General features: G+C 38.2%; 2 protein-coding genes across 2 annotated transcripts; one reads left to right on the top strand and one right to left on the bottom strand.

Annotated features, from left to right (window-relative positions):
* Window positions 1-6,013: 6,013 nt before the first annotated feature.
* Gm10229 (predicted gene 10229) lies at window positions 6,014-6,583 on the bottom strand. The gene has a single exon (NM_001199334.2). It carries the CDS (start codon window positions 6,529-6,531, stop codon window positions 6,298-6,300), a length of 234 nt encoding a protein of 77 aa, NP_001186263.1. The 5' UTR covers window positions 6,532-6,583; the 3' UTR covers window positions 6,014-6,297.
* A 4,517-nt stretch (window positions 6,584-11,100) lies between these two features.
* Krtap22-2 (keratin associated protein 22-2) lies at window positions 11,101-11,480 on the top strand. Its single transcript, NM_001191018.1, has one exon. The coding sequence runs from the start codon at window positions 11,152-11,154 to the stop codon at window positions 11,353-11,355; it is 204 nt and encodes a 67-aa protein (NP_001177947.1). The 5' UTR covers window positions 11,101-11,151; the 3' UTR covers window positions 11,356-11,480.
* Window positions 11,481-15,712: the final 4,232 nt, after the last annotated feature.

Genomic DNA, 15,712 nt, shown 5'->3' with positions numbered 1-15,712 from the left:
GCCCGGCTCAATGGCCTTGTATTTCTTGTCACTTGACTATCCTTAGGTTTCTCAATAGTACCAAATGTAATATCTTGATTCAAGGTTAAGATATAAAAAAAAAAGTATTAATGAATGACCAGATCAAGTCAATCAAATACTTTTAAATTTTCCTCTTTTCAACTCTAGCTTGAAATAATTTTCAACTCATAAAAAGCTGAAAAATATTTGTTTACTTTTCATTTAGTTCTGTCTTTGTTTATTCAAAACCAATGAGTAAAAAAGAAAAAAAATCTGGCAGAGCCCTCCTGGGAAGACACTCAGACACTATTGCATATGACAGAAAGATTTTGCTGAAGGGACCCTGTTATTGCTGTCTCATATGAGGCTATGCCAGTGCCTGGCAAATACAGAAGTGGATGCTCACAAACATCTATTAGATGGAACACAGGTCCCCCAATGGAGAAGCTAGAGAAAGCACCCAAGGAGCTGAAGGGGTCTGCAACCCTATAGGTCGAACAACAATATGAACTAACCAGTACCCCCCGGAGCTCGTGTCTCTAGTTGCATATGTAGCAGAAGATGGCCTAGTTGGCCATCATTGGGGAGAGAGGCCCCTTGGTCTAGCAAACTTTATATGCCTCAGTACAGGGGAATGCCAGGGCCAAGAAGTGGGAGTGGGTGGGTAGGGGAGCAGGGCAGGGGAGGGTATAGGGAACTTTTGGGATAGCATTTGAAATGTAAATAAAGAAAATATCTAATAAAAATGAAAAAAAGAAAAAACCACCACTGACAACATCCATCACTAAGCTAAGGATGCTGCTCTGATTAAAACAATGGTCCATTGCCTTTTCTGTTCTAGCTGCCAATCTAAGATTCCACAATCATTTCCCTGTAACTTTTCTTTAGATTCTTCTTGGCAAATCTTTAGTTTTCCCTTGACTTTAATGGTAGTGACAATTTGTAAGAGTAATATGGTTTATAGAATTTTGCTTGTTTAGAATGCTTTTATACTGCTAGGTTGAAATATTGCATATCACTAAAGATAGCTACTCATAACATATGAATTTAAAAGAAAAAAATTTGATAGATTCTAAAGTGTAAACTTCCAGAAGAATTCCATTTCTATATGAACATAATTCATGAGTTTAAACATCTAGAACTAATAATGTCATTACTTTGAATTGTAAATTAAATGATATATACACATATGTAAGGCATGTATATACCTATGTAATCATGTATGTATTTATCTATCAAGAAAAATTAAAATTAATAATATTGCAACCAAGAAAATACTAAAGTATATTATTCATTCAAAGATCTGCAAATCATTCCTAACACCCCATATCTTCCTCCAAAAGATATTTACCTCCAAAAGCAAATTCTTTGAAGGTAAAACCCATATCAGCAATATTGTTTATAGTAAGTAGCAATGGAATTTAGTTTTGGTTTCTGGAGCAAACATTCCTCAGAAATAAGAAAGAACTTCAGTTAAGGACATAATAGTTTATAGACCCTGCCCTATGACAATGTGTTCTTGAGTATATTGGTTGTGAGAGACATTTCAGATGACTTCGATTCCAGTTACTTGCTAATATGAATCCAGCAGTTTCTGTGGTTTGCCCTACACATCATTCACTCTGTATATAAAGCCTCAGGAACTTGAAACTCTATAGATACTTACTCAGGCACACAACTGAGCACTCTAATCCTATTACCACAAGCCTTTCCAATAACTGTGGCTATGGAGACCTAGGATATGGCTATGGATGGCTGGGCTGAGGCTATTGAGGTCTAGGTTGTGTCTATGGGGGCTACAGATACGCCTGCTACCATCCACACTGCTATGGAAGATGCTGGTTTTTGCTTCTGCAGAGGAACCGACACTTATACTTTTTCTTATAAGACACTCTTTCTTTCAGCATTCCTCGTTTTAATGCTGTCATCTGTTCACACAGAGACTGACAAGTAACAGCTGTCTTAGATTATTATGTGCCAACAGAACTTATGACATTGTAATGATCTGGAGTTTCCATTAATGAAGAACATTTCTTTAATACTATTCTGATTCATTTAAGACTATCAACAAGTACAAACCAGTATAACATACTATATATGCTAGTAGTATGAAGTATTCATTATAAACCAACTAATTTATCTAAGAAATTTTATGAATATACCTTTATTAAAGGTTGCCTTTTGAAAATCTTGATTGTTCTGTGTATTTTAAGTATTTAAAGGTTGTTTTATATGTATATTATATTTATGATACTGTCACTAGTTTTGATATCTATAATTAGAAATGTGGATATACCAAATATCATCTTGGTTAAAATTTTGAAATTCACTAACAAATGAAAATGAAAACCATATACAAGAATCACAATTGGTCAAAGATGTTGCTGTATGCAGGATGAATAAATTCTGCCCAAGGGAGAATAAATTCAAATATAATTTTAATATTGATAATAAAAAATGCAATTCAAGAGAGTGATGATGAAACATAGACATAATAAAAATGATCTATATCTTTCCAAAGAGTAACAGAAAGTATTTTGAATGATTCATAAAAACTATTGGAATAGATAAGCACAGCCTGGTTTGAGGGTTGTATAGAACAATCATCTATCAAAGCATCTCAAGGTATTGCATGGGTATGCATAAGTTCTATGTGACAACTAAAATGTTGCTCAGTTAATTAATGGATTGCAATTACTATGATGGAAGGTCTGTCCATTGTGGCCTGCAGCAGCATCTGGATTTGGATTCTGGCCTGTATCCAAGCAGAGAAATTGAACTGAATAGCAGGCACACATGCATTTATTTTTCTTTGCTTTTGACTACAGAAGTGATATAAGAAGCTGCTTCCTGTCCCTGCTTCCTTGACTTCCATACTGTGATAGACCATAACCTGGTACTGTGAGTTCAAGCAAACCTTTTCTCCTCTAAGCTGATTCTTGCCAGGGTACATCATTATAGCAATAGGCATGAAGCTCAGACATGAAGTACGTCAACCAGATCACTATATCCTAATGGACTTAATCAGACAACAGGAAAAGATTCTGATTATGCTCATAAATAACGTAAGTCTCATTATGCTACAAACACATGAAATAGATATTCTGAAAGTTGGTAAAAATATTAATAAAATTATCTAAGAAGATGAGTTCTATAACACATAAGTGATCCTAATATCAAAGAATTCAAGCCAGAAATACTTAAATTCACACAAGACACTTTTCATCCTGACCACCTCAGTCACCAGAGATGTATCTTGTTGAAAAATATCTCATTTATGTGAAGCAGCATTATGCCTATCTGAGCATTGAGGTTTTTCTTTCTTCCACTTTTCCTCCCTCCCTCCCTCCCTCCCTCCCTCCCTCCCTCCCTCCCTCCCTCCCTCCCTCCCTCCCTCCCTCCTTCCCTCCCTCCTTCCTTCTTCTCTCCCTTCTTCCTTCTTCCCTCCCTCCTCTTTCCCTCCCTCCCTCCCTCCCTCCCTTCCTTCCTTCCTTCCTTCCCTTTTCCCACTTCTTTTCTGCTCTCTATCATCTCTCCCTTCTTTTTTGTTCTTTTACTTATTGTATCTTGTTGTCATCTTTGCATTTTTGAAGAGTGGATCTAGGACCTTAAAAAATGCACACAGCTCCAAACTTTGTCTCTGTAACTCCTTTCATTTTGTTCCCCATTCTAAGGAGAAATGAAGTGAGCTGAGATGGAAGGAAGGGCCATCCAGAGACTGCCACACCCAGGGATCCATGCCATAAACAGCCACCAAACCCAGACACTATCTCATATGTCAGCAAGATTTTGCTGCCAGGACCCTGATATAGCTGTCTCTTGTGAGGCTATGCTAGTTCCTGGCAAATCCAGAAGTGGATGCTCACAGTCATCTATTGGATGGAACACAGCTCCCAATGGAGGAGCTAGAGAAAGTACCCAAGAAGCTAAAGGGGTCTGCAACCCTATAGGAGGAACAACAATATGAACTAAACAGTACCCCTAGAGCTCGTGTCTCTAGCTGCATATGTAGCAGAAGATGGCCTAGTCAAACATCATTGGGAGGACAGGACCTTGGTCATATGAAGATTATATACCCCAGTTCAGGGGAATTCCAGGGCCAGGAAGCAGGAGTGGGTGGGCTGGGTAACAGGGCGGGGGGAGGGTAAAGGGGACTTTTGTGATAGCATTTGAAATGTAAATAAAGAAAATATCTAATAAAAAAGAATGTAAATGAAGAAAATATCTAATTTAAAAAAGAATCCTCAAAAAAAAAATGCACACAGAAAAACATTGTTTGTGGGAGGGATGCATAGGAACACAGTGACAGGAAGGTTTAATTGGCTGCTACATAACAAATATACCAAGTAGAATAAAATTAGAGAACACATTTAAACAATATATTTGAAGCACTTATTTGCTTGTTTTGATGCATTTGTGTTATGTATACATATGCACATTTAACCTTTATAAAAATAAGAAAGAATAAATCTTTCTATAGGTTTCCAGAGAATGTACATAAACACTGATACAAGGTACAAGGAAAAAGAAGCTTGTACAAATTCTCTCTGCTTGCCACGAAGCAAAGCTAAAATTGCTCACAACAACAACAATAAACATAGACAAGCTCTTGAGATGGAAAGGAAATCTCTGATTAGACAACTTCCAGGCAAGTGAGAAAATGTGGTCTAAAAGTATAAAATTACCATTTCAAAGTAAGTAATAGCAATAAGATTACACTTGAAGAAAACCTACCAAAATAAAGCAGTAATTAGAGAAAATTCACACCACTAAACACTTTTGTCAGTAAAAATGAAAAGGTAATGAAAACCCAATTATTACTCACACTTTAATGAACTTCAGGAAGCACTACTCAATAAACCAAAGTAGGTACAAAGAAGGAGACAATCAATAGAAAACAGATTAGTTATGAGGAATACAGAAATGAGATACACTTATTTATTTCAGTGTGTATTTAATGGTACACAGTATTGCAGATAGATATTCTTTCATGCTGCGAAAGCTCCGTATTCTGCTACTATATTCTCACTCCTTTGACTTTTTCCCTTAAAGACAAGCTATCTTGGATGTCTTTGAACTTGCAAACCTCCTGCCTCAGCCTTCTGTGTACCTCAGATTATTGGGTCTCCAGGAATGGCCAACAATGGGCCAATGAAAATGAAAACGCTAAAGCTCTACTTGACAGCTTTAATGTTAGCAAAGCGATTGACGGTATATTTCAAGTGACATGTGATGGCTTTGCAGAAGTTAATGTTTATAATTTTAAAAGCCCTACTTAGAATAGATCCTTCCCTTAAGAAGAACAGACATACAAAATGGATACCAGAAAGGAGTTACTTTCTTTGGAAGCAGCAGAAGACAAAGGCCAAGCTCTGTTGAGAAAAAAGCAATTGCATTTCTAGATGTCTAATCCATAAAATTCTACCAAAGCCTCTCCAACATAAAAACCCCAACATACATGGCATGTTGAATGCAGGGATATATTTAATTCCTATCATGGCAGAGGCACTAACCTTTGTGGGCAGAGCATGAGCTCTTACTCTGCATTGTTACTTGGCCTGTGACTTCCTTCTAATAGCAAACCAAAGGAGACAGTGTATGCAAGATTGTGTGTGAGTATTTCACAAAATACTGTTAGACAGCAAACCATTTTTGTAGGGTAGGAATTAAGATGAGAAAGCAGTAGTTGGCTTTGAGACATAAGGTTTATAAAATTTATGTAAATTTTAACTCCATTGGTTCCCAGATGCTAATTAAGTGAATTTATACAAAGTAGTGTCTATATTTGAGTTACATAGCAGGACAAATCTTTCCTCACTAATGGAATGCGAAGCTGAGCTTTACAGAAACACATTTTCATGGGATGACAAACCTGAACTTAGTAAAGAAGTTGAGCCAGTAATAGTAGGTGACATCCAAGAGAGTGTTCATTGTCTTTCATGGATGCTGAAACCAACCATTGCAATAACACATTTTCAAGATTGATAAATGAAATAAAACTAGAATTTATTTTGAATTAAAGATGTTTATTAGAGACAAGATAAATGAGGCCAAGAGTCAGAGTCATCAAGGCCATTGTTCTGATGATATTATACTGAGAACCATGGAAGTGACACAAGTCATGTCAATTTCATTGCCTCTTTTTATGAGGGACATCCAGGAAGCATGTGGCCTCTATACAAGTCACAGCAGATCCTAATAGACTTCTTGGCAACATCATCTTCAGAAAGGAGGCTCAGTGTTTTTGGTGAATCTTAAAGTCACAATTGGAGAAGATGAGAGTCTCTTATGATGTCTTTAGTAGTAGCCAAATCCAGATCCATAGCCAGAACCGCATCCATAGCCACAGCCATAGAGAGAGCCTGAGCCATAGCCACAGCCATAGCCATAGCCACAGCCCAGTCCACGGTAGCCACAGCCATAGTAGGAGCCATAACCACAGCCCAGGCCTCCATAGCCATAGCCCAGGCCTCCATAGCCACAGCAGCCATAGCCTCTGCCGCCATAGTAGTTTCCGTAGTAGCCACACATGGTGCTGGTTGTTGAGGTTGTTCTTGAGTAGAGAGGAGAGTAGGTGACTTGAGTCTGTATACTTCTGCCTGAGTGGAGGCCCTTTTATATTCTCTCAGTGTGGGTGGGACCCACTATGGGCTTGTGCCATTGGCTAATTTTATGACTAATATATTTATGTGCTGTTAAGAAAACACTTAAAATGTTAGAGAAGCATCTATTACAAATCATGGTAGCTTTAATCACATTATACAACAATGTAAGCGGTTACAGGTAACACTGGGTGTTAAGTTACAATTTAAAAAGACACTGGTATGCAAATAGACACTGGAGCATTTTTGATAGCTTCAGTTGGCCTGCTTTTATAACCACAGATTATTATTTTCATCTTAGCCTTCAACATTTGTCCATAAGATACCTTTAACACTTCTTTGTCCAAGGTAAATTGTGAATTATTTAGGGGCACTGAAAATGAGGAGATTGTTTGGACGATACCCGACACTTACTTAGCAGATTGATGAAGAAATGTGTTACTGATTCCATCAACTGTGATAAAAATTCAAATAAATAAATGAACATAGTGAAAACTTCAATAGTTTTAGTAACTCAAAAGTTTATACTTGTGTTTATGTGTACACTGTTTAGTAAACAGAATGCTGAACATACTGTTAGGATGAAATTAGCATGTCTGTGTAATACTTGTGTGCCTGGTGCCTACAAGGGGCAACATAGAATGTCAGATTTTCTGGAATAGGAGTTAAAAGGTTGTGTGCCACCTTGTGTGTGTTCCCAATTGGACCTAGGTCCTCAATAAAAGCAACAAGGCTTTTGAAACACTGAGCAAACTCTACTCTCTCTGTGTGTGTGTGTGTGTGTGTGTGTGTGTGTGTGTGTGTGTGTGTTTATATGCCTGTGTACATGTGAGACACGGGGCACATGTGTGTGCCAGAGGACAAATTGTAGAACTCAGTTCTTTTCTTCTATCTGAGTACTAGGGACTAATTCAAGTTGTTATATTTGGCAATAAGTGTCTTTCCACCTTGAGCCAACCTATTGTTTTTCAATTAGTATTTATTAATAAATAAATTTTATCTACTTGATCTTAACATGTTTGTTGAAAACTTTCCTGTAAAAGAAGTGATTTGTACCTATGGTGTATTTTGAAGAGTCAGCAAATTCTCCACGTATGTAAATATCATCGATCGCAATAAACATTTGTGATGAAAAATTACTGGAAATAGTATAAAAGCTGCTCATTCTCTTGGAATTCCTAAGTTCACAATATTAGAGAATTCTTCAAAATGAAATGTATTGTATATATTAAACATACTTTATGAGTAATCTTCTTAAAATTTAATTGACCAAAGAATGTATTGTCTTGTACTAAGATGTTCTGAATTTCAAATATTTCAGGGTTTGAAATAGAAAGTGCAGTATGTGCTTTGAACATTGGAGAAAGTAAAAATTTGAGTAAAGCCTCAGAGAAATATCATGAAGACTCTAAGAAGATCTTGCTGGAAGAGCCCTAGACAGTCACTGGGAATAGTCATAATGCTTTGAACAAAGGAAGAAAATGGGTGAACGAATCAATGCCAAGAATGCAAAGCTCTTTTTATAACAAAATAAAAATGAGTAACTATAGTAGACATTTTTGAGAGGAATGAAATAATCACAGACTGTAAAATAGTACAAGTATTTGATGACCCAACAGAATGCTTAACATACTCTCACACAGTCTTTCCAATCTGCACACATTTGTGTAAACTGCTGAATGACTGCACAATATATTCAATGAGAGGTTAGGCATAGCCCCTGGTTGAAGGAAGGGGCCACCCACCCATTTCAAAACTTCCAACCCAGAATTACTCCTGTCTAAAGGAAATAAATACAGGGACAGAAACTGAAAGAAAGGCCAAGCAGAGACTGCCCCACCTGGGGGGGGGGGTCCATTCCATATGTAGCCACCAAACCTAGACACTATTGCTGATGCCAAGAAGCCCTTGCTGACAGGAGCCTGACAGAGCTATCCCCTGAGAGGCTCTGCCAGAGAGTGACCAATACAGATGTGGATGCTTGTAGCCAACCACTGTACTGAGCACAGAGACCCCAACGGAGGAATTGGGAAAAGTACTGAAGGAGCTGAAGGAGTTTGTGACCACATAGGAAGAACAACAATATCAACCAACCAGAATCTCCTTAGCTCCCAGGGACTAAACCACCAACCAAAGAAAACACATGGAGGGATGCATGGCTCCAGTTACATATGTAGCAGAGAATGGCCTTATCTGTCATCAATGGGAGAAGAGGCCTTTTGTCCTGTGAAGGCTTGATGCCCCAGCTTAGCAGAATGCTAGGTTGATGAGTCAGGAGTATGTGGGTAGGTGAAGGAGCCCCCTCATAGAAGCAGGTGGTAGGAGAATGGGATGGGGTTTGCAGAGGACAAACCGTGAAGAGGGATAACATTTGAAATATAAATAAATCATATAACCAATAAAAAAGAAAATGAAGCAATAATATATATTCAACACAAAATGACCCAAACATTATCAATAATGAGGGAGCTTATATCACTTGCATTGTGATATTATAAACAGACAAGACTCTAGCAGTACATAATAACATAGAAATAGAATATGACCCAGACAGTGAAACAAGAGAGAAACCTGGGCTGATCTAAAGAGAGCAGCAGCATAGCCCCTGAATAACTCTCAAGTGCACACATCTCAAAGAAAGGCTGAGGAACTATAAAGACTCTAAGATGATATCTTCTATAGCAAGTATGAGTCCTTTACAGAAGCCATCCTCAACATTAGGGCTCTAACCTTCTTATGGTCTCCCCAGATCCTCAGTTTTTATCTTAGTCTCAGCTTTTGAGTTTATGAACCAGTTTATGAACCCAAGAGTGAGCCACTATTTCGCAACCTGAACTTTCTGTATCTGACTCCATCTCATAATTGCTCTCTTCTAATTATTTATTTTGTCTTTTTTTTCCCCAGAACTGAGGACTGAACCCAGGGCGTTGTGCTTGCTAGGCAAGTGTTCTACCACTGAGCTAAATCCTCAACCCCCTAATCATTCATAATGGTGAAATCATTCTAGCTTCTTTCCTCTGTACATATATTTTTTCTTAGTATAGCATTTATATTGATTTATATTTATTTTCTATTGTGATGGAATTCACAAAGATATTCTTGTATGAATATATAATTTACTTTGAACATGTTCTCTTTCCCACATCTAACAATTATTTGCTTTTATTAAGATTAGATCTGGGTTAAAAGGGGGAGATAAGGGAGGGGGACTAGGAGGAGTGGAGAGAGGGAAAACTGCAGTCTAGAAGTATTGGTGCCTAATTTATTCTTATAAGCTTCCTCCTTTTTCATTTATTTCATTGATACTTTTAGAAAACAGAGGCTGGTTGTTTTGTGCATATATTCCACTAACGGTTTTGGGAATGAGAGACCCTTGGCAAAGACTTGATGAGTAAGCAAGTCAAACAACAAATGAATGAGTTTCTAAAGTCCCTGTGCTTCATTTCTGTATGGGGGGTGGGGTGGTGGAAAGGGAATGCTTGTATTGTGATAATGTCTTTAACATATTTAATATATTTCAAGGAAGCTACACTCATGAAATATCAAAAACATGGTTGTCCTGTGAGACCAGTACAAGAACAACAGGGAGAGGGGAACACACAAGGTCCCACCTGATGATGAAAAGCTACAGATTGGATGCTGAGACAGGGATATTCAGTCTTCTTCAGGAACTAGTCCTCTGATAAGTTATGCAATACCAGCAGTCACCCTAAATCCATATACATCGACCAACCTGAAATAGGTCCAGAAGGATGTATGTATATCTAACATGCATATACAATAAAATTTAAAGAAGGATAGATCATAAATTTGAGAGGGAGTTGGGGACAGGAGTAGTGTAAATGCAGTACAGATATAGAAGCTCTCCAAAAGAAAAAAAAGGGGGGGCGGGGGGGAGCAGAGAAAAACACACTAGTGATCTGGAGCCATTAGAAACGGAGATGCAGGGCTCGGGAAAATTATCACTAAACCTCTGAACAAAGCAACACTTTGATGGGAAGTGAAGATTTTGGTGTCATATAAAATGAAGAAAAATTAACCAATGTACGCATGGAACGTAAACCTAGAGCAGACAAGAAGAACGGGGGTTCAGACATTTCTTTCTGACGTGAACGGAGGAAGCGAGCCGTCTAAAGGCTTCTCAGATGGACAAGGAGTGTAGTTAGCCCAGAGATAGAAACTGGAAAACTTTAACTCTTGGGAGGCACGACACAAGTATTTTATGTTGTTATGTCAGACTCTGGTCAGTTTTACAACTAGAAGTTTAAGTAGGCCATCTCTGAAAGACACAGAAGCAGAGAAGTCACCAGGAGTTTCATGATCTCAGCTTTTAGAAATCCTGACACTGACAATTTCATCTTGCACACATGGCTGGCATGTTTGTTGAGGGCGTATCTGTCGTTTCTTTTCATGCTAATGAGTTTGGAGGACTCTGTGGTTTGCCCCACATGCCATTCAGGCAGTATAAAAGGACCCACACCTGGTTAGCAGCAGACTCACACACCACAAGCTCCTCATCTGCCTCAAGAAAACTCCAATTCCTGACAGCATGTGCTACGGAAACTACTTTGGTGGCCTGGGCTACGGCTATGGTAGCCTGGGTTATGGCTATGGTGGTCTGGGCTACGGCTATGGTGGCCTTGGCTATGGCTATGGTGGCCTGGGCTACGGCTATGGCTGTGGCTGTGGCTCTCGCTATGCCTACAGTACCTATCGCCCATGCTGCTATGGAAGACTTTCTGGATTCTACTGAGAATTTACGCTTGCTGGCTGATTTTTGGTCATTTGCTTATAAAATCCCAGGGCACTGATATGTAGGGAAAATTATAATTTTACTTTTCAATAAAATGAAATTTCTTCTGCATTATTTCCTGTTTATCATGTTGTAATTCCTTTGTCACTTGTATATAATTGTGTGTGTGTGTGTGTGTGTGTGTGTGTGTGTGTGTGTGTGTGTGACGGGAGGGGAAACTATCTTGTGGCAGTCTACTAAATGCTGTGGCCAAACAGACACTTAGAAAGTAAGAGACCACCTGTCCTCTGAGCAGGAATCAATACAGTCACCACCATGGTGAAAAACAAGAAGGCTCAGCTGAAAGTCAAGCATGGTGGCACATGCCTTTAATCCCAGCACTCGGGAGGAAGAGGCAGGTGGATTTCTGAGTTCCAGGACAGCCTGGTCTACAGAGTGAGTTCCAGGACAGCCAGGGCTACACAGAGAAACCCTGTCTCGAAAAACCAAAAACCAAAAACCAAAACAAAACAAAAAAAGGCTCAGCTGGTGTAGACCCCATTGAGCTGGTGGTTTTCCTACCTGCCCTGTGTTGAAAGATGGGGGTGCCCTACTGCATCATCAAGGGAAAGGCCAGGCTGGGGCACCTGGTCCACAGGAAGACATGTACCACTGTTGTCTTCACACAGGTTAACTCAGAAGACACGTGTACTCTGGCTAAGCTGGTGGAAGCTATAAGGACCAATTATAATGACAGATATGACAAGATCCGCCACCACTGGGGAGGCAACATTATGGGTCCTAAGTCTGTGGCTCGCGTTGCCAAGTGGAAAAAGCAAAGGCTAAAGAACTCGCCACTAAACTGGGTTAAACGTACACTAAGTTCTCTGTACATAAATATAATTACAAAATCATCTTCAAACAAAGAAAGAGGGAAGGAAGGAAGAGAGAGAAGAAAGGAAGGAAGGAGGGAAGGAAGGAAGGAAGGAAGGAAGGAAGGAAGGAAGGAAGGAAGGGAAAGAGAGAAAAGAAGGAAGGAAGGAAAGAAAGAAAAGAAAGAAAGAAAGAAAGAAAGAAAGAGAGGGAGAGAGGAAAGAAAGAAAGAGAGAAAGAAAGAAAGAGAGAAAGAAAGAGAGAAAGAAAGAGAGAAAGAAAGAAAGAAAAGAAAGAAAGAAAGAGAGAAAGAAAGAGAGAGAGAGAAAGAAAGAGAGAGAGAGAAAGAAAGAAAGAAAGAAAGAAAGAAAGAAAGAAAGAAAGAAAGAAAGAAAGAAAGAAAGAAAGAAAGGAAAAGGAAGAAGACACAGAGCCAATCTCTGGCCTTTAATCCATCTTGCCAGCAAAGGTTGATCCTCCTTTAAATACAGGTATGAGAGAGCTAAGTACATAAAAGTTACGACTTCACTTGTAAAGCTTAAACGGTTTTATTTCTCCTGCTCAAATGCGATGTTGACCCTTCATAAAACTTTTGCCATGAATTAATTTGCATATTTCACCCTGATTCTTCCAGGAATAAGCAAGCACATGACTACATACTCTAACATGGCTGGAAGTGAATGCTTATCATCCATGCCCCCCTGAAGACTGAAATGCATTTTTATCAGGGTGTTTTGAGGGTGGTTTTGTTTTTTTGTTTTTTTGTTTTTGTTTTGTTTTTGTTTTTTTGTTTTTGTTTTGTTTTTGTTTTTTTTTTTTTTTTTTTTTTTCTGAGACAGGGTTACTCTGTTTAGCCCTGGCTGTCCTGGAACTCACTCTGTAGACCTGGCTGGCCTTGAACTCAGAAATCCTCCTGCCTCTGCCTCCTGAGTGCTGGGATTAAAGGCGTGTGCCATAGTTACAAATGGTAGTGAGCCACCTGCTGTGGTGCTGAGAACTGACCTCAGGTTTCAAGAAGCAACATTACAAGTTTTTAAATTGGGAGTGTGGGGGCGGGGAGAGCCCATAAGTGCTAAGCCAGCTCTCCTGCCTCAAGAGGATTACTTTTAAAAAGAAAAAGAAAAAAATAATATATAAAATAGTAGTTTTTTTAAAGAAGAAATGTAATATTTAGTATTTATGAAGATATTGTGATGAATTCATACTTTCAATCACATTGAAATTTATTTTTCAGAACAAGAGGGCAAAGGCTAGTTATCAGTGCCTAGTTATCAGTACCTAGTTAGTAATACCTTTTCCCGAACAACACAGTTCTTACTAGTACTAATTGTCATTTAAAGCTCTGAAGTCCCAGCACACAGACAACCTTTCCTAAGCTTGTTGAGAACAGAGGCAAGATTTCTTCTCTGCAGTTTCAGCCATTTGCAGAAAGATCCCCTCCCTGAATGACTGAGTTAAGTGAGTTCTTACTCTGAAGAGAAGATGCTTGTCAGTTTCTGCTCATTATCTTCTCTCAGAACAGAGGATGTGTGCGCCCTTGTTGACATCCGAGGCTCACTTCCTTCATTGCTATTCTGAGAAGCATTTAAGAAATCCTCCATAGAAAACAAAAAGAGGATCTGCAGGTGTTCACCATCTTCTCTGCAAAGTTTCTGGCTTCCTAAGAAGGGATTGAAATCTTTATAATCAGGAGCTGAGAGTTTCTGAGATATTCCTCTTTAAAACAAAGAAACAAGGGCTGGAAAGATGACTCAGCGGTTAAGAGACTGCTCTTCCAGAGGTCCTGAGTTCAAATCCCAGCATCCACATGGTGACTCACAAACCATCTGTAATAGGATCTGATTCCTTCTTCTGGTGTGTCTGAAGACAGCTCCAGTGACCTCACATCAGTAAAATAAACCTTAAAAATAAAAAGAGACAAAGCAAAACAAAATAAAACAGGGAAGTGTTCAAACTTGCACTAGGTGTCTGTGCTCAAAAGAATGTCCCTGGGTGTCCCTGGGTAGTTTGGCACGATATTGGGCTCTGTAATACAAACAGATTGAATAAAAGAACTTGACTCAATAAGGTTTCTTTTGAGAACCTTCCAGCAGAAGTCATGTGATTACATAGGAAACGTTAGCGTCACTCAAAACATTAAATAAATAATATCAATGGCAAAGTCAAGGCTAAAATTTATGTGCCTAGAAATTTTAAAAATATATAGTGTAGTAGAAAGTGGAAAATATAGCAGAACACTCATCAGATTGTCAATTGTATTTATTATTAGACCACAAAAATATGTAATTTTTTCTTTTTTTTCAATTAAATTTTTTCACATGTATTTTGCTAATTATAAATTATATGTATTTTAAAGGAAAATTGTTAGCCAACTTTAAGTCATTGATTTTTAAAATGAAAAGCATTTTGTAACATAAAGGTTAGCCGTTTTAATACCTGAATGAAATACTTCTTAATAATTCAGTAAGTTTCTACTCAGTATAATATTCAATGGGTAAAATAGATTTCGCTTTTATCTGTTTATTTCTTTTAGAATCTTAGTCTTTGTGATCCTAAAATTTAATAACACAATATATATATATGTATTTATATATACCATATATAATTCTATATTATAATTATGCAATATCTATGTATATATATATATATTCACTTTTCCCAGATTACAATACATTAGATCATTCTAGAGCAAATAGGTTTTATTTGATGGAGTTAAGCACATAAAATTTTCACTGTATTTAATTCTTAATAATTCACCACTGATTTCTGGTGAAGTCTCTTGTAGAATATTAACTGTTTCATAAATTAAATTCTTTGTGTTTGCTTTAGAGCTTTAGTTTTGGCCCAGTAGTGCTTTGCAAAGTAAAAATGTGTTGAGGACTTCGTTGCAAAAGTAGTTAGCAGCATGTTTTAAAGTACAATATAATTGCATCATTCCCTCATTCCGTTTCTTCCCTCTAACCCCTTAGATGCACTCACAAATTTGTCCCTCTCAAATGTGTGATCTTTTCCATTAGTGTAGAAATAATAAAAATATAGCTTGTTGAACCTGTTTAGTGAATTTGTATGCATATCATCTTAGGATTGGTGCAGGGTAACTAACTAGGTAGGGTTTTATTCTAGGGAAGACTGTTAGTCCTGTTCCTGGCATTCATTTATTGCTCTAGGTCTCTGTCTAGAGGTAGGAAGGAGCCTGTACAATCTCCCCTCCATGTTACCATGTCTACTGATATCACTTTTTGTTCAGGCCTTTTTTAGGCAGGCATATTTATCGTGGGTAAAGTTTCCCGTTCATCTAGAAGACACATTCTCACAACACATTTCTAAGTCCTTTGGCTCTTACAGTCTTTCGGCCTCTCTTCTGCATCATACCATCAGCCTTCGGGGCAGGAGTTGTGTTGTAGATGTAGCCATCATGTCTGGGCACCCCATGATTATCTAGCTGTTCTCTGCATTTTGACCAGTTGTGGGTCTCAGTAATGGTCTCCATCTGTTACAAAGAGAA

This window comes from Mus musculus, chromosome 16 (genome assembly GCF_000001635.26).
Source record: "Mus musculus strain C57BL/6J chromosome 16, GRCm38.p6 C57BL/6J".
Lineage (NCBI taxonomy): Eukaryota > Metazoa > Chordata > Mammalia > Rodentia > Muridae > Mus > Mus musculus.
This window is presented reverse-complemented; position numbering and strand designations above follow the sequence as displayed.

Excerpts from the sequence above, each read along its gene's own strand:
- Gm10229 (NM_001199334.2), bottom strand. The coding sequence starts at position 6,531 with ATGTGTGGCTACTACGGAAACTACTATGGCGGCAGAGGCTATGGCTGC.
- Krtap22-2 (NM_001191018.1), top strand. The coding sequence starts at position 11,152 with ATGTGCTACGGAAACTACTTTGGTGGCCTGGGCTACGGCTATGGTAGC.